At 34.5% G+C, this 27,194-nt stretch overlaps 1 protein-coding gene across 10 annotated transcripts in view; it reads right to left on the bottom strand.

The window, feature by feature from the left end:
• LOC110999589 (plasma membrane calcium-transporting ATPase 3) overlaps positions 1-27,194 on the bottom strand; it is a 91,175-nt gene that overhangs the window by 14,861 nt on the left and 49,120 nt on the right. For 7 of the 10 annotated variants that reach the window (XM_022268713.2, XM_022268717.2, XM_022268720.2 and 4 more), the window contains 8 exons: positions 26,025-26,232; positions 9,720-9,920; positions 4,760-4,880; positions 4,453-4,618; positions 1,844-1,937; positions 1,536-1,652; positions 536-580; positions 67-227 (listed from right to left, as the gene is read on the bottom strand). In XM_022268713.2, coding sequence (XP_022124405.1) covers positions 67-227; positions 536-580; positions 1,536-1,652; positions 1,844-1,937; positions 4,453-4,618; positions 4,760-4,880; positions 9,720-9,920; positions 26,025-26,181 — 1,062 coding nt within the window. In that variant the 5' untranslated portion in view covers positions 26,182-26,232. The remainder of the gene's footprint in view (positions 1-66; positions 228-535; positions 581-1,535; positions 1,653-1,843; positions 1,938-4,452; positions 4,619-4,759; positions 4,881-9,719; positions 9,921-26,024; positions 26,233-27,194) is intronic. The other 3 variants (XM_022268721.2, XM_022268715.2, XM_022268716.2) reach the window with 2 other exon arrangements.

Below are 27,194 nucleotides of genomic sequence, written 5' to 3'. Positions count from 1 at the left end.
AATATCTTTTCTGTTCCTCCTTTTCTATGAACGTCGTGATAAACATGAAAGTGAAGCGATTCTGACCTGAATGGCCAACTTCGTGAGCTTCGCCTGCAGCACGGACTTCTCCTTCTTGTGGGCGGCCTCCGGCGCCGGTTTGTCTCCGGAGGGAGCGACGTGGTTGTCGTCGGGGTGGGCGTGGTTCGCGGCGGCCGGCAACGCGTCGTCGTCACCTAAACCACCGTCTACTCATCTTAGCCTGCGTTCACTGTTCGGGTTTCCGCTACCCTACCCGTAGCGGAACCCCGAAATTCATCGGACACACGAAGCGTGGCAAACATCAATGTTAATCGAAAATAGACTAGTTTTAAATTGTTAAAAAATAAAGTTTAAAACTCCTTTTAACCTTCACCATGAAACTATTGAACAGTCTTGAAATATGAAATTCGATGCGTCACGAGCGATGTGATGAAGCGTAATGCGGGAAGCAGAGCGAGAGGGCGAGAGGGCGAGAGAGCGAGAGGGCAAGCGGGGCTGAGGCGAGGAGACTTACCCGCGAGGCTCTTGCGCTGCGTCTCCTTGCGCTGCTTTTTGGCTTCTAGCGGCCCAAACGGGCATTCACGAGAGGAATACGGATTAACGGCATGCCAACACGACAGTACACGATGCGGGTAAATGTGTGTGTTTATCGTTTATTCGTCGGCGGCGGGTGCGGCGGGTGTGGCGGGCCGGGACGGGGTGGAGAGAAACGAAAAGAGAAACCGGATGTCATTGTAAGGCTCGGTAGTGGGGTAACTCCGAGCTCGTCTCGCCCGAACGCTTTTGACTCGCAACGGTTCGGTCAAAAGTGTTCGAGCGAAGGTAGATGCGTTTATTTTATTTGTTTAAACTGGAAACGAGATTATTTTATATGGGAACAGTTAACAGATAGGGGATGACATCTAATCTAACGACTACGGGGTTGGGGCACGGGACCATGCTGACGACACAGTATCGGGCATCAGTCAAACACATACACGAACTGACGACGACGTTGCACCGGTTTTAAATAATGGGTTCTCAAAACATAAAATAATCTCATGTGCGAGATGAAACTGGTGAAATTGATCCTCAACTTAATTAATGTAATGAGATGGTTAAGAAAATTGCTGCAAATAATATCATTGAATCGTCATTTCACCAATTTAATCTAAAATTAATTCGACATAGATGCGTCGTCGATGAGCATCGCAATCATGTCGCTAATGCACGCAAAACTTTGACATTTGATATCTAAGCTAAAAAACGTCTGACAGTAGTACAACATACTCTATGTTTATTAATTATCGAGAAAACCTTTATAAGGAGTATTTTTGTGACAATCGATATCACCTGTCAAAGCAAACTAAGATTCTAAAAGCTCAGTCACTGGTTCGTGTTCTCTAAATGAGCATTTTCTAGTCAGCTATTAGCTATTCATATTTTATTCTTTCTGGCGTATGACTTCAAATTTTGACAATTTATTCAATAGACTACCAGAAAGAACTAGAGGATTAAGCGGAGAGCTCTCTGACCTTTCTTCATCTGCTTGATCTCCTTCTCTTGCTTGTCGACGGCTGCACCCAAAAGGGTGAAAATAATTCCGGCTTGCGAGTTCACTCCCACTGCGGTCACTAGCATTTTTCCCGAGCCTGGAATTTAGTGTATTTATTTTATTTAAGTTAATTTAGACTTTTTAAATATTTATAACCCTATATACATATAGTTGAGGTAGTTTCAGAAATAGTCTACATTATGTATACGACTGTTCACAATTATATATTTACTATCTTTATGTATAGAAATCAATTAGTAATAGAAACATAATGGAAAATTCCTCTACCTTCCATAACGTGTGTACCGGATAGCACCATGGGATCAAACGATTCTCCCTTCTTCACATGGTCCGATTCACCCGTTAACGAAGACTCGTCGATCTGAAATACATACATTCATATGTACTACTGCCAAACAAAAAATTGTTTCTTAAAGAATAATCATTTAATTGATCAGCTGTGCCTAAACGATTAACACAGCCGGTGATCATATGTGGACATAAATATATAAGATATTATATGTAATTATTTTAATTTACGGCTGGTTTAAATTGTTGGGATATCCTCTACTATTCAGTATGGGGTGTCTTGCGGGGAGTGAGTGCGATATTCCAAGTGTTCTCCGAGAACTCGGTTTTTTGTGCCTAAGGGATATGTGCGACGGCGACGGCCAAGGTTGGTTGCATTGCCAAGGGTCAGAATCTGTTGTAAAGAACCCCGTTGCTACCAAATGTTGTTTCTGACACTATCGACATATTTATATTTTTTTTTTTTTTTTTTATTGATAAAGATTGCCAACGCTCGGCACACTGATACATTTGGTAAAAACAAACACAAAATACAATTTTGAATGTGATGAGCAATTAGAGGCAAACATGACATTCATTTAGAGCACATACAAAAATCAATCGTAACAATTTTTAAACAAAACAAACATTACAAAAAAGAAACAATTACAAAAAACTAAACCAAAATCGATTTTAAAGTGTGAGGGGAGCAACTCTGGATATCCAGACCTAACTTGTTTATCAGAATGCTTAATCTGGACACCGGAGAGCTTTGACCAAAACGCGTCCTACGGAAAGGAGGGACAAATGAAATAACGGGATGCCTAGGGGATCGAGAGGGTACATGAATCTTAAATTTAGAAAGAAGGTTCGGACAATCAATCATATTATTGAATATCTTTGCTGCAAACGATATATCAATAATTTTTCTGCGATTCTCCAATGACATCATATTAAAGTGTGCCAGCCTGGTTTCGTACGTTGGCAACTTTTTTTTCGAGATGCCACTGGAGAAAAGCAGATGCCACAGTAACCTCTTTTGTAATCTCTCGAGTCGTAGCATGTGCGTCGCATAATGCGGCCTCCAAACAACTGAACCATATTCTAGAATGCTCCGCACGAGGCTATTGTATAATAGTATTTTTGATTTGACGCTACGAAATCCTTTCGTATTTCTTATGACAAAACCAAGCATTCTAGAAGCTTTCTTAACTATAAAGTCTTGGTGTTCTGAGAACGTTAGCTTATTGTCATAAATTACCCCCAAGTCACGAATCACTCTTTCCTCTCGAAGTACTACGCTACCTATATGATAGTTGTGAATTAAAATATCCCTTTTTCTTGCAAAACGAATAAAGTGACACTTTCGGACATTTAGCTCCATACCATTAGAGACACACCATGAGGTCACTTCATTCAGATCAGATTGGAGCATCGAGCAATCATCGGAGCTACTGATAACACGGCAAAACTTGAGATCATCTGCGTACATGTACTCCTTAGAATGCTTAAAACAAGTTGTTAAATCATTTACAAATATATTAAATAGTATTGGCCCTAAATGAGAGCCCTGTGGTACACCGGAGGATATTTTATGTATTGTGGAGCTAAAGCCGTTAACAACAACGAAAAATTCGCGATTACTTAAATAAGATTCAATCCATTTAAGAAAACGCGGTGATACGCCATAGCTAGACAGCTTATTTAAAAGTATAGAGTGAGGAACTCGATCGAAAGCCTTGCTGAGGTCTGTATAAATCGTATCAACTTGGAGACCTCGATCCAAAGCATCACTTAGAAATTCAGTATACTCAACTAGGTTAGTTGTGGTTGATCTACGTTGCATAAACCCATGTTGTGATAAAGCAATTAACTGTTCAAAGTGTTTATAAAGATAGGGACATACTAGAGACTCAAGTATTTTAGCAAAGGAGGAAAGAATAGAATATTAGTATATAGTTTAAATTATGTATTTTATATTATATATTCACATTTAATATAATTGCTGTGTATAAAATTTGTGATGTAATTTTCTTGTATTTTTTAGGCATACACATTGTTTTAGAACGTAAAAATAAATTTCGTATCGTATTTGTTTACTGTACGTATTTCTGTAAATTAAGAAATTTGTCAAAATGTATTTTAGGCCATCACAAGAATAAATTAAAAATTCCTTTTAATATAAACGCAGATAAATGATTAAATGAATATTATTTGATTAATTTGTCGCATTCTGTGAATCACGCGACATGCAGTGACAATTGACGCAAATTGATATAAGATAACGCTACAGTGATTTGATAACAGCTATGCGGCATTTTTATCTTTTGAAATTGTGTCAGATATGTTACTAGGCTAATTGATTGTTTAACTGTCTTAAGTTAAGATTATAATTTAGATATTGATTAAATATAGTTTTGTAATATTCTTTAGTTTTCAGGGAAATATTATGTGTTAAGTAAACTAGCGACGGAAATATATATTTCGGAATTAAGAAATTTCTTAACAAAGTATGTGTATGAAATAAGGTCCTGCACCACAACAGTCGGGGATATTAGGAAATTTAAAGACAATCTTCTAAATATAAAATAGCCATAACTGTTGTATACCTTCAAGTCGTTACTCTGCAGCAGTAAGCCATCAGCGGGTAGAAGGTCTCCATACTTGATCTGGCAGATGTCCCCCACCACTATATCACTTATCGGTACCTGCTTTACTTCGCTGCCTCGTATCACAGCGAACTTGTGCTCACCTTCTATCCGAGACTGGAGACCTCTGGAGTGTGGATTGGGCAGATTAGACATGAATAATATGAGAATGCAACTTTTCAAAATAAACATCCGTTCAATAGAATTCTTAAGATATGGGAAAATGGAATGAAACCATTTCACATATATGTAGTATTACACAACTCACCTAAACTGTCTTTCTTTCGTGTAATCATTAAACGCTGTAACTATGACGACAACTATAACTGATATTAAGATAGCGAGACCCTCGATCCACTGGTAGTGACCCTCTTCTTCATCAATGTGCCCTGAAATCACATAAAACTGCATTAATTTCAATTAACATTTATAGTATTTGTCATAATCTAATTTGCTTAATGTGATTTTTGAGAGGAGAGTATATTTTTTTCCTCTGTGTGCTAGTTGACACATATCCACCTTAATGGCGTAATATGAGCTACACTAATATAAAACACGCGTGAAGAGGCGTATCAACGCTCTTTTCGTAAAGTGTACACATCTAGACATTAAAAAAGAACTTCGATCTATATTCCAAGCTGTGATTTTTAATAGAATATCGTGAAACTAGGCTAAGCTAATAACTGTGCTTGTTCAAGCATGTCGATAGCTTAGATTCAGAAATCTATCAATCTGTTCAAATAGTACACTTCATTTCTTCCAAATTTAACTTGCAACTTGAAATACAGGTGAAGTGTGAGGCATAGGTTAGAGCATAAAAAAGTGTTTAGAAGGATTTTACTATACAGTGACCTGAATTTCCCATTCTTTAATTTTTTGTATAACATTGAAAACTTAAGTTTAGGGCAACGTAAAAAACCACTTGCGTGACTTTTAGAATATTTTTAACGACCAAATAACATTTAATAACTATTATAGATTTTTTTTTTTTTTTTTTTTTTTTTTTATAGAACAGGGGGCAAACGGGCAGGAGGCTCACCTGATGTTAAGTGATACCGCCGCCCATGGACACCCTCAATGCCAGAGGGCTCGCGAGTGCGTTGCCGGCCTTTTAAGAATTGGTACGCTCTTTTCTTGAAGGACCCTAAGTCGAATTGGTTCGGAAATACTTCAGTTGGCAGCTGGTTCCACAGAGTGGTGGTGCGCGGCAAAAACTGCCTGGAAAAACGCGCAGTTGTGGAACGGCGGACGTCGAGGTGATACGGGTGGAATTTCGTATTCTGCCTCGACGTCCGATGATGAAACTCAGCTGCAGGTATTAATCCGAACAACTCCTCTGAACACTCTCCATGGTAAATGCGGTAGAAGATGCAGAGAGACCCCACATCTCTACGCAACGCCAAAGGATCAAGCCGCTTGGAGAGATTTTGGTCGTCAACGATTCGAACCGCTCTTCGTTGAATACGGTCAAGTGGAAGAAGCTGGTACTGGGGAGCACCCGCCCAAAGGTGGGAACAGTACTCCATGTGGGGCCGAATTTGAGCTTTATATAGTTGCAAGCGGTGGCCCGGAGTGAAGTACCGTCTCGCCCTGCTGAGCACACCAAGCTTTTTGGAGGCTAATTTTGCCTTTCCCTCCAAGTGACCGCGAAACTGAACGTCGTTCGATATGTCAACGCCAAGTATTCCAATGCTGGCTGTGGCTTTAAGGAGAGTGTTTTCGAAAAGAGGAGTAGCGACAAAGGGTGTTTTTTTAGCGGAAAACGCGCAAACTTGTGTCTTTTTGGGGTTAAATTGGACTAGGTTTAGTCTGCCCCAGTCAGAGACTCCACATAGTAGGGTTTCTACTTCAGACACAAGTTTGTTCCGGTACTCATCGACATCTGCCCGAGAAATACTTGCCCGGCCAGTGTAAAGAGTGTCCCCAGTGCTGTCATCCGCATAGCAGTGAATGTTGCTAAGTTGCAACATATCATTGATATGCAGAAGAAACAGGGTCGGGGATAAAACACAGCCTTGTGGGACCCCAGCGTTCACGGGTTTAAGGTCGGAACATGCTCCTTTGCTCTTTGGCCAGTAAAAGGTCTCAATAATGAATTTACATAACATTTTTTATCGTTCACCAATTTTTGGAACCCTTCAATAAAGTAATTATTTATATAAAGAACTATTTTAAATACCCTTTTAATTAATAAGGTTATTTTCCGTTTGCGTGTGTAAAGTAATTTATGACTTGAAATAATAGGTTTTAATATCGGTGGCAAACAAAAACATAAGTATGAAACATTTCTTGCTGTTGAAAAAAGCTAAATTCGTAGAAATTAATGACTAATTATTTAAACGATAGCGAGTCGGCCGAGACGTATTAAGTAGTTGGTACCGGCCGGATAGTGGCCTTAAAAATCTAAAGAAGCTGTTTGCAATCAAGCGTTTCATTTTTATAACTGAAAACAGGCCATTAAGAGCAATTTTGCAAGGTCAGTATGTGTGCTTAACATAAACCTTGAATTATTTACAATTCTATTTTGCAGTCAAATTTACATACAAAACCATCTCTGAACAACCCAAAAACACCAAGTAATATAATTGTGGGAAAAATTGCTCATTTCTGTCGTAACAAACACGTATAAGCATATGGACCAACACATTGTCCCCGGCTTAGGGTGGCATCGTTATAACAGAGCTTTATGCGACCACTTCAACCGGAATTGTGACTCGGATTTCATTACAGACTACAGTTAAAATTAATTTGTATAAAAGATACTACCAAGTGTTCCGTTGTGCTACGTTTGTGTAGTTTTCTTTATGTGAAAATAAACATGTTTTTCAATTCGCGAAACGAAAATCTAATTATGCAAAGTGAGTTTTTTGTTTTATTATAAAACAGGTTTTCCATGGCTCAGTAGGTTATTTATTCGGTAAAACTGTATTTAAAATAAAAACTAACATTTGTCAACATAACATTGTCATAGCCCTTGGATTTAGTAAATTTCTTTACAATATATTGTGTTCAATAAAACAATAATATAACAGGGCAATGCCATGAAGGACTAAACATTAATTTTAGTACGGGGTCATTGCTTTAAGTCATTTGGGACATTTGTTCATATTCTCACGAATTCACGACCCCATTATTGATATTACAATAAAGTCACGGCGCAAACGAAGTTTTATAATATAGATACTTGCTATTGCTATTGCTTTCTTTACACCGCGTTAGGCATATAATAAATTGGTCTAGATAAGTTCCTACAACCCGTAACCTCTAGCATAGAGTTACAGTAAAAATAAATATATACTTTTGGATTCACTGTAGGCAAATTGAATCTACTCACTCGCTTAAAATCATCAATGAAACAGACAAAGAATTGTGAATGTTATTCATGAATAATTTTGGTTTTATCATTAAATTGAATAATCATAAAATTTTCAAACCATTAAAACTAACTGTAAATAAATTTAAATTTGTATTTAACCAAACGCAATATCTCGGATCATTGGTTCTTCATATGATTACAGTTCAACCACGAGACTGATTTAACATAACCAGTGGCAGTGAGATATTCCGATACAAACAATTTTTCTGTTAGTATTAACATGTATTAGGGTAAACAACGGAGAATTAAATATAATTACTTTTAATGAAAAACAGTACTAATACATTCCGCCCGACAGTAAGAAATAATATATATTATTTACTTTAATTAAAAGAAAACGAGATTTATTCGTAACAACGTTTATCGTTTTAGAACATTTAAAGATGTATAATTTACAAGTTTAAGATCATTTAGAGACTACTATTGTTTTTGAAACTGCGTGTGTAAAAGCTAAGAATTTAAATTGTTGATAAAGAATATATTTTGAGTGAAGAAATTCGACAATAGAATTGACCATGTGAAGTATTAAATGTTTTGTCTTTTATACCCAGGAATATTCCAAGGCATTTAGAAGAACTAGAAACGTCATTTAATGCTAAAAATAACCAAGTGCTAAACACAACTACGAGATACATACATCAAAGGATCAAGCCTGCATCTCTTGAATATTATCGTCAATACTTAGTACCCTTAGACAAATCTTTTAAGGGCCTGTGATACCCGTTCCTTCTTTGATGTATATCCTCACTTTCTAATCACAAAACACCTTGTCAGAGCAAGCATTAAAATGGCGTACATTGAACATAAACTAAGCAATTTTTAACTGATAATTATAAAGACTCAATCGGTCAAAATACAGATAAAATACAATACAAAAGAGAGATCTTTTAAATTAGGTCATGTTACTTTACATATTATATGTCAGTATATATATACATACATATAGATATACATTCATGCTTAACGTACACCAAACTAAAGGACCGGGGGAGTGCAGGACGGCACAAAATTGACACCGATATCTTACCAATACTGTCTAATGATCCAATAGACATATAAAAGAACACATATAAAATTATATACTCGTATACCACATAATTTATATACAACATGAGTCTATGAAACATAAAAACACAGATTTTACAATATTCTGTAACACTTAGTAAAAAGTGTATTACTAGATTCGAAGGTCCAAAATAAGGTCTTAAATAATTTACTGATAAAACCCTTCCAAATGAAAACCGTAGAAGAGTTATGAACATAAGATCCACCTTACATATTACACAAATCCATAAAGCATACATATTTTTTATGATTTGCAATAAAAGGGTCGCATCTCGAAAGCGATAAAGTTGAACACTATTACAATATAAATTGAAGCTGCAAATCGAGTTGAATCGTTAGAATCGATTCGTGCCTATAAAGTTTGATGAGTTTTGCTGCATTGTGCCAATATTTCATATCCATTAGTATGGCCTTTGGCTAATTTCTATACGTTGCGTACTATTTGAATGATTACACCGTAATCTTTGTTTTAGATACATGTGAAATGGAATAAAACAGAATAAAGTTGCGAAAAGGTTTTAATTCTATAACAATTATGCAAACCAAGTAAAAAATCTTTAGATTTCATTTAAGTACATATTAATTAAATATGAAATAATAAACGCAGCTCTGAAAAGCCTTTTCAAATGACGTCTTAAGACTAAGAAGATTTATATAAAAATAACAGAAATCTCCCTAACTATCGCATTTATAAATTGGAAAAAAACTGAAGCACGAAAAGTCATTTAAATGTGATTTTCTTTATTTTACTATTAATTTAAGTCTATAAAATAGCTATATGACTCACCAATATCACTTTCGTCTTCGGACGGTTTGTAGAAACTCAAGCCCAACGAGACCACAGCAGCCACCTCCAAGATGATGAGCGTGACGTCCTGCAAAGCTTCCCACACGAGCGTTAGGAAGGTCTTGGGCGGCTTGGGCGGAATCAAGTTGGAACCGAACACTTCCCGCCTGTGCTGCTGGTCGGCTTTCGACCCGCTAAGACCTGGAACCAATATTCAACTTTAGATAAACTCTTTTTGAGGCCTTTTCATTCTCAAATTTAAGCTCAAATATTAATATTCTGTTCTCACGTGTAATACACACAAAAAATATATTTACTCGACATCTATTAAGTAGTATATTTTTAATAGCATAAAGAAATCTTAAATATTCAAAATACAGTGGAAACAAATAAACTCAGCACTAAAAATTCAATAAAGACGTTTTAAAGCGCTGCAAAACCAACATTAACTAAATATAAATAAAATCCATTTTCGATTGTTAACAAATATCATAAAACATCAAAGGTGCATCGGAACCCAACATCAAAGATACCATTGCCATCTATTAAAATAAGTGTGAACCTTAACTAACTAAATTTCTTCGTTACCTCTCACTCAAGTTAGGATTCTCCGGAAACGTTCCTTAGGTTCCCGACATAGGATTTGATTAAAAATTGTATTCTCTTCGAGTTTTTTGTTTGAAATCGTATAAAATAAAATCCGTTGATCGGACATCATTAAAAGGATGTAAATCAATAAAGCTATACGTCGATAAAAATTTCAATAACCATTAAAACATAACATTGAATAAATATTTATTGGATTGCTTGATTAGTTAATTGTAAAATGATTTTAAAATATGAAAATGATTTGATTTCTGATTAGAAAACCGTTCTAATTTCTCAGTGTTTGATAATAATTTGTTCGACTTTGTTACTCGTGATTATAATTCGAGTGTTTACAAAAATCCTGAAATAACATTTTATACATTGAAAAGGTGCCCTTTTTCGTGAGTTTTGTTCGTCACATTTTCTAAAGGTCATACTAATTCTATTAATACGAATGCGAATGACGCAGTTTTTAATCATAGTTTGAGACTATTAATAATAATAAATAAATAGGCATATTGACAGGGGTTTATTTCAAAAGCTTTAGATTTTATAATACAATTTAAGTTTAACAACTAGTTGGAGTTAATATTCCGAAACCTAAAGATATGCGAGTCTGTCCCGGCAGTTCGCTCGCTGCCTCGTTACACACTCAATGGCATGTTTTACGATTATCGATCTATATTTACACCTTCCGCCTCGTACGCGTCGTTATATAATATTCCTACTACATTCGCTTCTTTGTTTATCATAAAGTAGCTTCTGCAATAAAATTCTTAAGTACGATCATGCATATCATAAAATACTCAGTCTTTCTTAACATCTTAACTTTCTTACATCAACGACACATCTTTTAACTAAAAATATACTTAACAAAAGAAAATAACAAGTGACTCAGTGATCCCTTTAACTCGTAAACTGATCGGGTTAATTATAATCAAATCAGCTTTTTAACGATATTTTCGCAAACGAATAAAACGCCAGAGAGCGTTTTATTGGCAGTAAACGCTTAACATGTCCCATATGGACAATGCACGGAAATCTCATCGATTGTACATTATTTTGGTTTAAAGTATTGAGACGAATGGATGCAACGTAACTACCCAAATATTCTCTCTTACACATATTAAGTTGTTTGAAAATTAATTGGCAAATACAATATATTAGTAATATGTATTGGAGTTTTTTTTTTCATTTAACATGACAGATAAAAAATACATTATGTTTTACATTATGTTTAAAAAAATACAACACATTAGGGACTTGTTCGCACTCCGGAAGCGGAAACAATAAATTTAACGGCACTCTTAACCCGAACTCAAGATCCGACTTGAGTTCACATACATTACGTTTTATAATCCTCGTAAAACAACTCTGAGACATTCTCATAATAATTATTTAAATTGCAGACAACTTTCACTCTTATCGCAAAAGGTTAACAAAAAAATATAATATATATGATATATTATGTCTTTATTTGTATTTAGAAATACCAAAACAAATATAATATCGTTTGAAAATGCATGTTTAACCTTTCTAGATATTTTGGAAATTTTACACCACAACTTTATAAATAAAATAATACGTAATTAGTTGCATGATTCCCTAAAATCCGTAATAGGCGATAGCATAATTACACCAAGCTAGTATTTATTCGTAATTGATTAGGCTGTGCCCCAAAGGACATGTAAACAGATTCCTGAATCAAATTTTTTAATTTGAGAAATTACTATGTTCTAAACCTGAGGTAAATATTTAACCCAAATGGAAAGTTTAATATAATAAAATTAATCGGTTAATAATTACTTACAAAAGACTTTGTTTTATCGAAATTTTACTTTATGATACAACAATACAAACGTTGGTTATATGCAAATTTTTAACCAACAATGGTATGTATTATCAGTTTATAATATAATTTTCTTATAGATGTTACCAATATATAACGGAACTTAAAATAATGTTAAAATAAACTGTAGGTCGATGCCCGTGTCCTCTCTTATCAGCTCGGGACGGAAATTTGGGATATCGTTATATTTTGGCATCGGCGATTTCTTTTATTCAGGCGGTTTAGTTTAAGATTAGGGTTGGGTAAGCGAACAATGACTGGACCGTATGTAAAAATCCAATATATTTCTTAAGAATACGCATTTTTTAGTTTAGACTCCATGTAACTTAATCTAACTTAATAAATAATTAATATACACTAAACATTACAAGTTAACTATACTTTAATTGTTTTTATAGCACACACAATTTACTGTATTATAATTTACTGTTTCCATAGAAATTAGTTATTCGTTTTAAAATCAACACGAGCTTATGACCATTTAATCTATTTAAATTAGTATTGAAAAAATTGATCTTTACAATCTAGACTTAAAATTTTTAAAAATTATTTTGTTATCATTTCTAAATATCGCGCGTGTGAAGCCGCAGTCGATAATATACAACATAACTAAAATTAACATAAAACTTGTTTTAAGTGCTACTTTCTGAGTATAAACAAATAAATACCCGAAGACGCGAAGTGTAATGACCGCGTATAAGCTAAACGAAACAGACGTTCATTACTTTTGTTTTTCATAATTTTCACTGACAAATAAACATTTACGGAAATAAACTAAGCAAACTTTGTAACATGTATTCAATGTACAGCAAGTCTACCTGTGAAACTCTAAATACATCTTGTCTGTTTTTCGATCGAAGCGAGTTCCATCATACACAATTTCAGTTTTTTGTGAGTTAAACGTGTTTAGTTAAAAAAACCTATCACAATCAATCATCTGTACACCTGTCGCATAATATTAATGAATATGTAATTCTGTGGCTTATTTGTATCATCATAGTTACACGTAATGTGTATAATTAGACCAAACGTCACTGTCTCGCGGAAGTGCAGCGTATGTTACAGGACGTGTGTATTAACATGACAAATTCATCATAGCTGACTCAGAGTAATACAAACATTTCAAGCCATTTAAACCTATGAGGTAATTGTCACTTAATCTTCAGAAACAATAAGTTTTCAATACTTGTTAATTCACGGTAAATCTATTGCGAATTTTGGTTTAAATGTATATTGATTTAATTGCTATAATATCCACTAAGAAGTGGTTGGGGTATGTACGGGTAATAAATTACTTCACTCTCCCAAATTGGAAATCCCTAAATATAGAAACTTAGCGCTTATGAACTGAACTTAAATGAAATTTAATCGGTTAATGCAAGTCTCAACGATACGAATATAACACTACACAAATACAAACCATTTGAGCCTTTAAAATATGCTGTTAACATTTAAAATCGCGTAGCAGAAGACGAGATTGCGGAAGACGTGAAACCAAATATAAATGCCAATGCAGATACTCGTAGTGCGGTAAGGAAAAAGCGATTTATATCGGGAAATTAGATATTAGTCAATCACCGCAAGAGTTTGCTATTGTACTATTACTAAATGATTTAAGCTAATTTAGGCTCCCTAATTACAATTAAATTTAAACGCAATGATCGAAACTCATGCGGTTTAATCTACTAGGACTTTTGTAAAAATATATACATACAAATATATGTATACTTTCTCTTTACTTTAGCGAATCAATTTTATATGAAGTTTTTATTTAATATTTGCAGAGCAACTAATAATTTTATTTTATATAGCTGCTTATTTTCTAATAGTTTGATAACACAATGTACATAACTGACCTACGTTAAAGTAATTTTTTATTTGGAATGTAATTCTTTGAGAGACAAAATATTTTTAGTCCGAAGGTTCAGTTATAGCATGACAGAATAATTTTCCGATTAAATCTATACCTTTTATATAGGTATATTCATAACACACGATTAAACGATTAAAAAAAAACAAGGATTTCGATAGATAGAAAGCAAATTTGTCACTATTATTATTATAATTTGAAAGCCAATTAAATTGGGAACAACGCTGGAAACGGCTAAACTTAGAATTCAAAACACGAGGCACTGAAGTAGATCTCCAGAGGTATATAAACTTTAGCGGAGTCCAGGCGGAACTTACGTGATGATATAGGGTTGGTCGGAGATACATTAAATTAAAAAACTAAATATGAAAAAAAAGTAACTTTAAAATTGTAATCACTTAATAATGTCTCGATTGAGGGTACGAATGATACAACAAATGGCATTCATGTATTCTTAAATGAATCCTTATTGCCAAACTTATTCTGGAAAAAGGATGATAAAACCCGATAACTTGAAGATGTAATAACGTTATCTTGAAAGTCCTACTACACTAAGCAAGTGACAACCCTACATCGTAGGCTATATGAGAAGGGTTACGAAACTAAATTGCTTTCGAGGCCCGTTGTTACTGATGAAAGACCGTCGGTTAAATAAAACAAACGAGCCGGATTGTTTCAGTATGCCCTATAAATGCCAGTCCATGAATCAACGGAAAAACTATTGTGTTTTCAATGTTACTTCTGAAATAGCTCGTTTTCACATTATAAAAGCCACTAGTTATTCAGCTCGGTGGATTTTATTACAGTATACAAAGATTTAAAGTTTAAGAAACCTATTGGACGACACGATAGAAACGAAACGGATTCTGGAAAGCCTGAAGAAAAAAACAAATCTAAATTGAGTTAATAAATGAATGCTGTTATGCAATGGGCCTAAATAAACACAAATAGATAATACCGTGTGACTAAAATAAACAAAACTGCTTGGACGTCACAGTTTACAAGCAGTATTCGTAATTAATATTATTGGAATTATAGTAGACGCAGTGGATCTGGAGGGTTTATCGTCACAAACAGCATTTGACGTCTGCCCAGCGTCAAAAATCCTGACGTCACAGACGAAATTTGTAAAATTCTCTGCGGCATACGACATCACGAGACAGGGCTATTTGAGTTTTCAGTAAAATCATTTAGAAATAGAAATTTGTGGAAACCCAGAACGAGAGACTTCTAATACATCTCTTGAATTGAAAAAATAAAAGAAGTAACAATATGGGTTTCATCAATGCTGTATTGATACCATTGTCATCACATGACCGGTTCACCAACACCCGAAAGAACAACTGGGATATTTGGCAACGTTCCTATAGTGAATGATAGATCGCCGCAATCTATTAGTAATACGTATTCGATACAAGTATAGTTAGGAACTGAAACGTGGAGCACGAAATATTAATCGATGTAGACGTGTGCGTCGGTGCCAACATCAAGGAAACCAGCGATAGAGATCTACCACGCATCCCTGTGCGTTATCGTCAACGGTTTAATGAAATGAAAGCCAATGAACTAGCAGAGGTCTCCGTGAATGGTTCCTTACTGGCACTGACTGTTGCCAAAGGGCGGCTGGGCATGGTACATAGTAGGCTGAAGTATGTAGGTATTAGGTTGGCAACGCTTGAATTTCTATACTCCCTACGCTTATGACATTTCGAAATTATGTCACTATATTATACGTGGGTTTGACGAATATAGAATGGATTGAAATAGATATTAAAAACAATGATGTATCAAAACTACCGTTCGTGATACGAGGTCACGTGAATACATCCAAATAAGATCGTTCAATGTCGTCAACGCGTCCAGTCTTGCCAAGTTATAAACAATATTGTAAATATTAGTTTTCTTACAGGGCAGCAATTACAACTAAAAAGTAACCTTTTGATATTTATAGCCAATTAAAAGATTTACAAAATAAATTTCAGCGTTTGATCTCGGTGTTCCCATTGATCATCTTATTTTCATTTTCTCTAACGACGTAAGCAATTTAATAACAATAAAAAAGAACATTTCAAACTAATGCAAATTCTTAACGATATACATTTAGGAAATACCGCAGCCAAATTCTTGTGTATCAAAGAATTCAGGTAATTGTTTCTCGGCAAACGACCGCGGAACTGGCACTCACAATAAAGGAGTGCAAAATATAGCGAACGATGAAATTACTCATGAATGGCTTTTATTAGCATTGTGTAATGAAACTTAGAACGAAAGTGTATATTAGTCTTATAGTTGTACAACACGAGACCCGTGCTTATGGAAACAATCGGCTAATCGGTTATTGCAGGCAAATGAAACAACGCTAATGTTATAACTCTATTTCAGCTGTGACGTAATTCATTCCTAGTTGGTCATACACGCAGTTAATTAATACAAGGAAATTTAAATATATACTGAATAAAACACGATCTAACAAAATATGTAAAACTATAATGACTCATAAGACTTCAACTGCTCTGCAAGAGTAATACAGTCTCTACACAATAGAATGAAGGTGTTTGTGATCACTTCTACATCACGCTGTTTGCATCTAAAGAAGTTATTAGAAAAGCTTTTCTACAATGGGTACCGGATATCATTCAACACCAGTTCATGATTCTCCGGCAGTGACCTCGCAATAGCTTTCGATATCATGAACGGTCTGTTTCGGATGCTCCCGACCTATTTCAGTCCGCCGGCCAACACAGCTTCGTTTTAAAACAATGAAGTGAGTGCGCAAGAACAGGAAAGGTATATTTTTCACGTCGCAAGCTCGAGCGGGACGGAAACTGCCCGCTGGCGTCACGCAGGGAGATCACATAGTACCCGCTCTGAGCTATTTCTGCTCGTCGCAAAACATGTCTCGGAATTCGGTTCTATATGTCTGGGAACATCAGAAATCATGTGATTAATGATCTCAAAGTTAAAACTGTCCAAATTTTCCGTCAGGCAACATTCGGATGATGTTCGGACACGATGGACGAAACCAGAATCGATAAAATAATCGTTTAGTATTCCAGCAAAAACAATGACGCAAGGTGATCGGGGCTACTGCCTTGGAATGACATCATAACGTTATGTGACTTACGCGAACACGACAGGTGACTGCCAAAATTGACGAATAAATCAATCAGTATGTCATCACTGAATTCCTAGGTAAATGTTAATGGTAATCCCAATTTATGAAAAAAATCAATGTTTGAATTGTAAAATCATGATAGTTTCTCAGGTTTGTCGTAATCGGCCGAGCTAATAGCAGCCAGCAGCCACTGAGGCGTTGACTTATTTATCTGACAGCTATGTACTGCTAACAATAGAGTGTTGTTGTTAGTAAGGCGTTCGCATTAACCTGCGGGATCTGTAAATAATATGATGTAGCACCTGAATAACGAGCGCGGGTAACGTGTGTTGGGAACATTTCGGTTGTTTGTTTTAGACGTACACCGCACCGGCCGTTCGTCTTTGTTTTCTGCGAGGTGGTATACATATTGAGTGTGCGGCTGATCGACAGGTTAAGCTTTAGGTAGATTAATAAAATAATTACATAAAATGACTCCGTAATATGATAACGGGAAATTACATAATTTCATAAACATTTTCAAATTCGGTTATCGATTAAGGAAACGCATAGAATTACTTTTTAATATCAAATCAGGAAATCAAATAAACGGTATGAAGGTAGCAGTGATAAGACAAATCTGTGATAATGTCATTTAACTGTATGTAATATATGATAAAAATATTAGACGTTATTATCAGCAGTTTAAATTTTAAACAAAGACTGAAATATAACTACAAAACTATAAATTCCTACGAATGAAAGCTGCTAAATATTGAAACTGAAATTGAACTCAAATCCCGCTTTGGTACAGTTCATTAATAACTCCAGTCAGTGTGAGCAGGCCCGGATTTATTTTAATCTCAATATTAATATAGGCGGCAGAAATACCTGCGAGTGTTCAATCATAACTGGCTCGTACCTGGTTTGTTTCTCTTGCACACGCTCTACCATCAGAGGTTTTAATGATTCGACTTTACTGCTGTTTAGTTCTTTTTATACAAACATCTCTTGTCATTGAATGTTCATTTATAATACAACATGTTTTTTTTTAAATAAAAAGTAGATGGAACTAAAATTTAGGTGGGAATAATTTTTATGAAGATTTCTTGAAGAAGAGACAGTTTATACGTTATGAGTAAGTAGCCGAAAGCGCAAATCCAACTATTAAATAACTCAAATTGGTTGTCTATGACATTCGAAGCACGTAAACACAAAGTTTAAATTAGCAGCACGGTGCCGATTTATCCATTGAAACATCCGTAAACATTAATACCCAAAAGCCACAGTTTATAAAAGGAAAACTCGATACAGCGTTTGTTTATATATCGTACCTTAAGCGAAGTGCATTTTAAAATAGCATATTTGAAAGTGCAATATGAGAACAATACGGAAGCGAAATAGACTCAATTTGTCCACGTCAACACTTTTGTGTATTCAACTGTTACTAACGGGAACGTTTTAACACTTTTTGCCCCCTTCGATTGGACTCATTCGCTTAACGAATGAATACATTTTAACTGGAAATGTTCAAATAAAAGTGTTATTGCCACTAGGATTTTTATAAAGTAAACTTACTTTGATCTTATAAATGACAGAAATATTATCCAGGATATAATAAAATTTCCATAGCAGTGAAACAAATTTATTAGTCGATTATAAAGAACCATCGTCAAGTAGCTTTCAATAAAACATAGCAAGGACAATATATATGTAAACTTAAGCAATATGATGCATAATGCATGGAAAGCCGCACTCAATCAATTTGAATTCCTGCCAACCCGTTTTCTTTTGCGAAATAACTTAAAAGGGCAGTTTCAAGTACGTTTCTGTTACTTGAAATGTTCAAAAATCGAACAATATGATATGATACGAGTAGTTCACGAAAACCTCTCTGCTAGATGTTCAAGTCTACCAGTAATTCAAAGACATATTTCAATCTTCCTCTCATGGTCTGAACAAATTAGATATAAAGATGAGAATCAAAAATCACGGTAATGATTTATATAAGCGGCTCTCGAAGTATTATTGTCTTATCATACAGTGCAATCTATGAAGCAAAGATAACTTATAGCTTTGAGTTGAAGGCATTGGGCGGAAATGGAATTCTAGGTCGAGGGGGACGACGTCAGAGTGGGGGGAACCTAATGACGTGTCTTTCATAATGGCTGTTAGTTTCACCCACTTGGGGTGTAGACCTATTTAGCGTTTATCTCTAAAGCCTGATGTGCCTTTTACTGTCCAAATTTTGACGCCTTCTTAAGTTTGTTCAGTAGTTGTAGTTGGTTGCAAGAACTCTTTGAAGTTAAATCGTTAAAAGTGGTAGTATTATTACAATTTTAGGATAGTGCCTCAGCATAATGACACAGATAATGTGTACATGCAAAAATATCTCTAAAGTGCCACAAGACCACAATCAAGTAATAAATTAAGCACATTAAGTTACGTGTTTTATCACTTTGAACTCGATATACATACTTGTACACCGATGTACTATAAGAATATATAAAAAAATAGATATTTACAATCAAATTATACCATATAAAGTACATAATATATGTAGTCCTTTATAAAATTATATGATGTCATAATCCTTGAGGCAATGACATCAGCTTACGTAACTATAAGGTAATCGTCGATGCCCTCGTTTTGCGTTGCTTCAGGCCCAATGTATGAATATATGTTTTTTAAGCCTCTATATAATAATATCTGTGGAATAATGTTCGTCACCAGTTTTTGTGTGCGTGAAAACGTTACTAACAATACAATTAAGCTATTAATAATGAACAACATCATCAATTAATCAATAAATTATATCGCTGTTATTGCTATGACATTACTTCAATGTAAATTACGGGTTAGTAAATGGTGCTTAGCGGTTATACGTCTTTATTATATAATTCCTTACAAATTCGAATTGAAAGCTACTTAAGTGTTTGAACCTCGCAATTTTTGTTGAAGTTTACTTAAATAAAAGCGGTGTTTATATAATGGCCTGATTATTATAAAGACTTCACAAAGTAAGATATTAAAGTAGCTTACAATATATATCGACTGCCTGCGAAAAAATTGAACTAATAGAAAATTTTATAGCGCTATCTTGCAGGGTAGAACCAGGTTAGTGACCCTGATAGAGATTTAATATGACAACGTGCAGATCTCGATAGAAGCGGAATGGAGCAAGGTTAGGCAAATCGAATTAGTGAACAATGCCGTTATATACCGCGTGAAACAATTATTATTATTATTAAAAAAGGCTGACCCTCACATCTTCAGATAGAATTGGATGTGATCAACTTGTAACGAATTGACGAATTTATCGTCAGAGATTTTCGCGTTCTGTTATATACATTCAAAAATTGTTATTCCGTTAAGTACACATAAAATAACATTATAATGTTCTTTTAGACTTTAAGGTTTTCAAAATGTATAGTCAGTAAAGCCTTTATCCAAAATAGTAGTTTAGCATAGCCACGTCATAAATTGGTTTAGGTTACTATGTGCACCCGAGGCGCAGCCTATAAGCCTATAATAATGTAGGGCTTCCCGGATTCACTCGTACAAGTGTAGTAATCTAGATTCTTTATCTGTTTGGACATTTTAGAAAGATCTAAAATTTTCTAACAAAACACTTTCTTACATAATTGGAAAATTTTAATTACTTACTATTGACATTGATGCTAAGTGGTCGCCTGTGGACATGTAATAATAATAATCTTACGAATGCACGCATAAAGCTGGCCATAACGTATATAAGACCTTGGAAGAAATATAGGATATTTTATCCCCATACTACGCAGGCGTGTAGCTTATAATGATTCAGTTGTTGATCTTTATTGAAACTAAGAATCATGTAAATTATCTTACTGATATAATGTGTATTTTGACAAGTCTTGGTAACAAATTGACTTCCATTCGAGTTTTATTATGTGAATATATTGTAAACAGGTTAACTTTATAAATCCCTCTGTGTTTATATATTAATACAAAAACCCTAAAGGCGTAAAATAGTATTCATTAAAATACATTTGACAGACAATTCATATATAGTTTTACAAATTGAAAAATAGATGGCGAGCGGTTGGCATGAAATTGAATTTCTGATGTACATTGTGCGCCGGCCTCGTCTTGCTCTGATGGACGCAAATGGTTGATACATTTATGGAATTAGGGTAATACAAGATCATGGGTTTCTTTTAGGATTTCAGTGTTAAACAACATGGACGTAAGGCAGAACTTTCCAGCTTCAGTCAAAGCAACTGATGATCTGTATACCTACAGTGTGTCAGTTATATTAATTGGATTTGTTATATTAATTATTAGGGGGAAGGCCATATCAGGGGCCCCTAATTTTAGTAAATTACCGAATTTTTCAATTATTCTAGTACGTTTTAATAGTAATATCAAATTAAGTGATGAAAATTTGATAGTCCCAAATTAAAACTACATTTTATCTTTATTATTATCAAATTAAAAAATCTAAGATTACCAAGGGCGTCAGCTACCAGTTTATCGGTTCAAACTTGATTAAAATATAAGTTATCCTACTTTCTGTAAAGATAACAAATCGCTTTTGGTGCTTATTATCTACAAAAACATAATTATATTCGTAGATAATATTTTAGCAAGTGCACTTAATTAATTTTAGTAAAAACATGAAACAGAAACCTAAGCTAATATGAAGACATCTTAAATAGTAAGATTACGTTTAATTGAGGGCGAGAATTCCTTACTTCAATTGGTACAAGGATCACCTGATTCAATATGACACCATCTGGGTCATTAATTGCTAACGAGGAAAACATAAATGTTTATAATTAACATTGATAATGTAACTGGATCTATTTTAAAAGTGGCAAATGCACTACGGCACAGATGTTGTAAGAACTATTCATATTAAGTTACGAACACAACAATAGTCATACTTGTTTCTATTACTGCATTTACATTCAGCCGTAGTGAGCAGGGTAGTGGGCAGCACGGGCAGGACGAGAGTGTAAACGCGATACTTACTTAATCACACAAGTACATAGTAATTTACAATATTCGTATTCAACATAGTAACAATAAATATTATAGTTTTGATAAATATAAAACTGAAACAAATTGAAAGAGTTTAGTGACAGTACCTGTATTGCGATATACTTATTATGCGATACACTTTCTTTACACATAGCTAAGAGTAAATAGCGAATTATTTCTTTGTTTAATAACTTTTTAATTGATTCTTATGGTGTGATTATTGTATAAAGAATATATATATTGTTAATAATTAATGTGATAAAAAAATATTCGATCTCAAGAAAATGGCTTGGCACAGCAATAAATTAATTTATTTCGAACTGAATGAATTCATAAAATGTAAAATATTGTAATTTCAATGGAATACCACTGAAAAAAGGTTACAGATTGAATTATACCATTTAAAAAGATGATAAATGAATATGTAAGGCCCGTAATGGCATACGCGGCATTGGCAGCGTGCCATATCAAAAATGCAGCCTGCCTCAGTGTGCAGCCAACCGCCTGCACACTATTTGTTAAGATCATTTTTCGTGAAAAGCGTCGGGGGCTCATCTATCAACACGTCCAAAGGTAAAGCTTCGAGATAATTTTTCAAGGTATGGTGTATAGGTGCGCGAGATCTCTTGGAAATAGACACTTAAGTAGAATGATATCAAACGCACAGTCGAAAATAATCATGAATAAGCAAAATTAAAAAACAAACAGATTGACGAGCTAATCAGTGGAGGTTAAAATACATAACAGGTATTAATGATGAGATCAGACTTATGACACTTGTATCAACAAGATTTGAATTCGCAAAGTTTACGACGCTGAGTGTTCAATGATGTAATGTTTTTGGAAAGCCAATTAACCTTAACAGTAGATAAAACAGTCGGCAGTAAAATAATGTTCCTTAATCGATCCGAGGTGAGGCGAACATATAGATGATGACATAATTTAAGAGGAAATCAGCTAACAAGGTCTTAAAAATTTCTATAGACTTTAATCTTAAGCAAACTATATCACACTATCATATACCTAGGAAATCTAGTTTTCTGAACTAAAACAAAATCCACAATCCGCTATCACAATACGAACTTGGCCCACATATGAAGTTTGATCGATGCATTCGTACGGCCCTGTGGAAATTAACTCGATGTTATCAGTAGATACCCCATTTTTCAAAAGAAATTGAAATCCTATTATTAAAGTAATTTAGGTAACAATTTGGTGATTACAATAAAGCAATAATATTTCCAGTATTATAAAAACACAATTTGGTAAAAAGATGCAAAATAGTATTTTCATTAAAAAAAAGTATATTTCCCGTGCACTGAAAAGCACGCACCTGATCGTTCTATTTACGACAAGGCTTATTCTCAAGAGTTTGTAAGTAGAACCCTATGGTGTAAACAAGGACACACATTTTTACTGCCTAAAACATTTATTCACAGACAAGCAGGTAATTTCCAAGAGCTATAGGCTGATAATGTAGATTACTCGTAGGAACACTGTTATGTTTGACTAGACATGGGTTTGACTGTACGATTGCTATATATGTATATCAAGATTTACTCTTAAGACGCAAACGATTGTATTGTGGACGAATCCGCGCGTGAAGTTAGTTGAAGTAATAAAGCAGTGTTAATCTGGTTTCTATAGCATTAATGAAACATTAATACGGTTTTAGTAGCGATTTTCATTGGAATCGTAATTTAACCGCCAGCCACACGCCACTGCTTTACGACAATAACATTAGTTTTTCTTTTAATTTAGGTCAATCACTAGATAGCATTGTAAAGTTATTTGTGAAACAACTTTATGGCGTTCCTGTATTTTTACATTTTAATACTACATACTAGTTCGCTAGGACCCAAAATGGGTAACAACATTATAATGATTAAAGTTTTATTCTGCTCATAAAATCAAGTTTAAGAATGCCAAGGCAAACGCAAAAACAATAGTTGTTAGAACGGTTTTGATTGTTTTTAATAAATCCATTAGATCATTGGAAATTCAGTTTATAGAAAAAAGCGTAAAGGACGTTTTCAAACGCATACGGAAAAGCCAGTGATTAATCCCTTGCCATTCAATATGAATTTCGTATCGCGAACGAGAACGGTTCAGTGAACTTCGATCGATAGAGCGAGCGAACGTTTGAATGATCAAATTTTCACGCGAACCGAAATATCTAATTTAGGCACGAGAGTTCGTTTGATTATCTCCGTTCATTTTAAAGATCAAAGTAATTCGTTGTTTTATTCATTTCGATACGTCATGTCTAAACAGAGCCTCGAGAAAAACGGTTTTGTTGAGTTTCAATTTGTTGCCTCATGATAATGTGAAAAATTAACAAGTGTTTCAGTAATCGAAAAGATATTACTTTATATATTACACTATTGACATTTAGAGATTACATCAAGTTTTTTTCGAAGTCTCATCCACGGCAATAATGTTCGACGTACCCTCAGACATTATCGTGTCATCATGTCACGATGGCTATCACCAACTACTATGGAGCCCTGATCAATTCACTAGATTAAGCTTCAATTCGTTTACGATAGGAAAATTTATTTTCTGAAATGCCAGCGTATTTTGAATCTAACTATAAGCAGTGAGCAAAAGTTTTGTTGACGATCTCTACTACTAATTAAAAAGATTTCGATAAATTTTTAATAAAAAAGGATAAACATAAAGTTAAACAAAGTATTACGAAACTGATAATATTACACATACTAGTTGAACAAATATTCGACCCGTTAATACATAATTAGTAATCAAAAATGCGTAACGATTTTTCATTGAATAAACCTTACAGCCATTTTTCACCGGGGATACATTTTATTTGTTTAACAAAAAGAGCAAACCTGCAATAAGGGAAGGGGTACCATAACACGAATTCTAAATTTCAAAATATATAAACGATTATAACGATCTATAATAAATATTATCATCGTGTTATACGTTACGTTATATCCAAGAGAACGTGCATAATCAAATTTGGAGCAAGAGAAACCTCAACAAAAACTACAATACAGTAAAAAAGTTTATTTAAAATCTCCACCATGTGAAATAACAGTTGTAATAACGAACAACAAAACAAGCCGACTACGGTACTGTAAAAACTCCAAAACTTTTTCTAACAACTTCAAACAAACTCGAAAAACTAAAACGAAAACTCGTATTATACTGATATTTATAGAAAATACTTTGAACGTTGATTTTTCTACTTGATAAAGCTCAAAGTTTTAAGAAAATAAGTAATGTAATCCTGAATATTCATGTATATATATATATCCAGTACATCAGGAGTCAAGCGCTGAAAGTTCACGACCTTACAGTGGCATTTTTGACAATTGACAAAACTTTAGAATCAATTGCGATACAGAATAGGTAAATCGCGAATTGAATAAGTTTAGTTCATTAACAAAGTCCCGAAACTGAAGTTATACATTGCTTTGAACGGGAATACCTAATTAGCTCGTATTTGAGTGAGCAAATTTTAGAACACCCTTGAGTCAGAATAAGTGAAATTCATCATGAATCGTGGTAAATATATACAAACTTTAGGAAAAAGGTGGTAGGTAGTATGAATTTTAGTTCATATATAGACATGCACTTCCCGCCACAGAAAGTGGCGAGAATTAGCTAGTTCAAGCAGCTATATTATCAATTTATACGAATACTAAATGAACTCTATTGTATTAAACTGGAATCAACCGCTCATTATTTAATTTTAAAATTTATTATGTAAGTCGTGTTAAGTAATTCACAAACTTTTTGCTGTGGAATAAACAACAAAGTCAAAACGATAAAAATACTCTCCCTCGTCGTCGACTGTGGATATTGTAGACCATTTCGAAAAACTAATTGGCCAGTTATAATTATGTTACTTACCATCTGTGGGTGAGGTGTAAAGTTTTTTGCAGAGTTCCTGTGGGCCGCCGAGCGCGTTGATCTTCGCTATTCCTTCCGCGCCGCGCGTCTCCATCAGCTCGCGCAGCTGCCGCAGCGTCACCCCATATTGGGCGGGCCGCCCCTCCACCGTCGCCATGGTGCCGGGCTCGCGGCGCCTGCCGCCACCACGCCCGACCACCCACTAGATCTGGAACAATTTATATACGTTATTAAAAACTGGAATGTAGAAAATACCATATTTGTTTCTTCCTACCCTTCCTCAAGATCCATAACACAAACATATTGCCCCACGTCTGTACGATATTCACTTCTTCAAGCAATATTTCATTTACATCTTAAAGTATTCAAACAGTAACTTTTCTAACACCCAACAAGTAAATTGTAATGTAATACGAGTAACAGTTTATTTGTAAACCCTCCTAAATGTCAATGAGAATTATGAAAAACGTCAAATTGAAGGCTATTCGATAGCAGGCACTCATGAAGAGTAAACAACATGACAAGCGATGCCCTCTAAGCGACACGAAAGGCACAACGTTGTTGGGTTAGGATAACATACTTCTATAGACTTGTGTTTTATTTATGCTTCGACAATAATGTCTTGAAACCTAAAAAATATTCATAGAAAAAAAATACATATTTTTCTCATATCAATTATTATGCAAATACTTCCATGCTGCGTTAATTACACCAGCTTTATTATTCATACCACTCGGCTATCGAAAATGGCATAATCACCACAATAAAACCACCTTACAGCAATTATTTCACATCGTCGGTTAAGTTAGGTAACTTATTCGAATGCTTAAAGTTGAGGGAACTAAACTCGGCATTCAAATGAAGCGAACTTGTTCTAATACTCTTAAAACTTACTATGATATTTCAGGCTCTGCCGGCTCTAGGGAATGAATGCGACTACAGTGGAATATATTTGAAACCAACTTTCTACGTTCCTAGAAGCAGTCAGTTGACACAAGAAAGCTTTGATATATTTATTCCCACAAACAAACAATTATAATTATCTATTTCTTATTATAGTAACTTATTTAATATAAAGTTATTATGTCTCAACTCCCGCGTTTAATAAAAGGTTTTTGCTCATTCTTATATATGTACATTAAAGTATGTACTCGTTTGAAAATTCTTTAA

This window comes from Pieris rapae, chromosome 18 (genome assembly GCF_905147795.1).
Source record: "Pieris rapae chromosome 18, ilPieRapa1.1, whole genome shotgun sequence".
NCBI classification, from domain to species: domain Eukaryota; kingdom Metazoa; phylum Arthropoda; class Insecta; order Lepidoptera; family Pieridae; genus Pieris; species Pieris rapae.
This window is presented reverse-complemented; position numbering and strand designations above follow the sequence as displayed.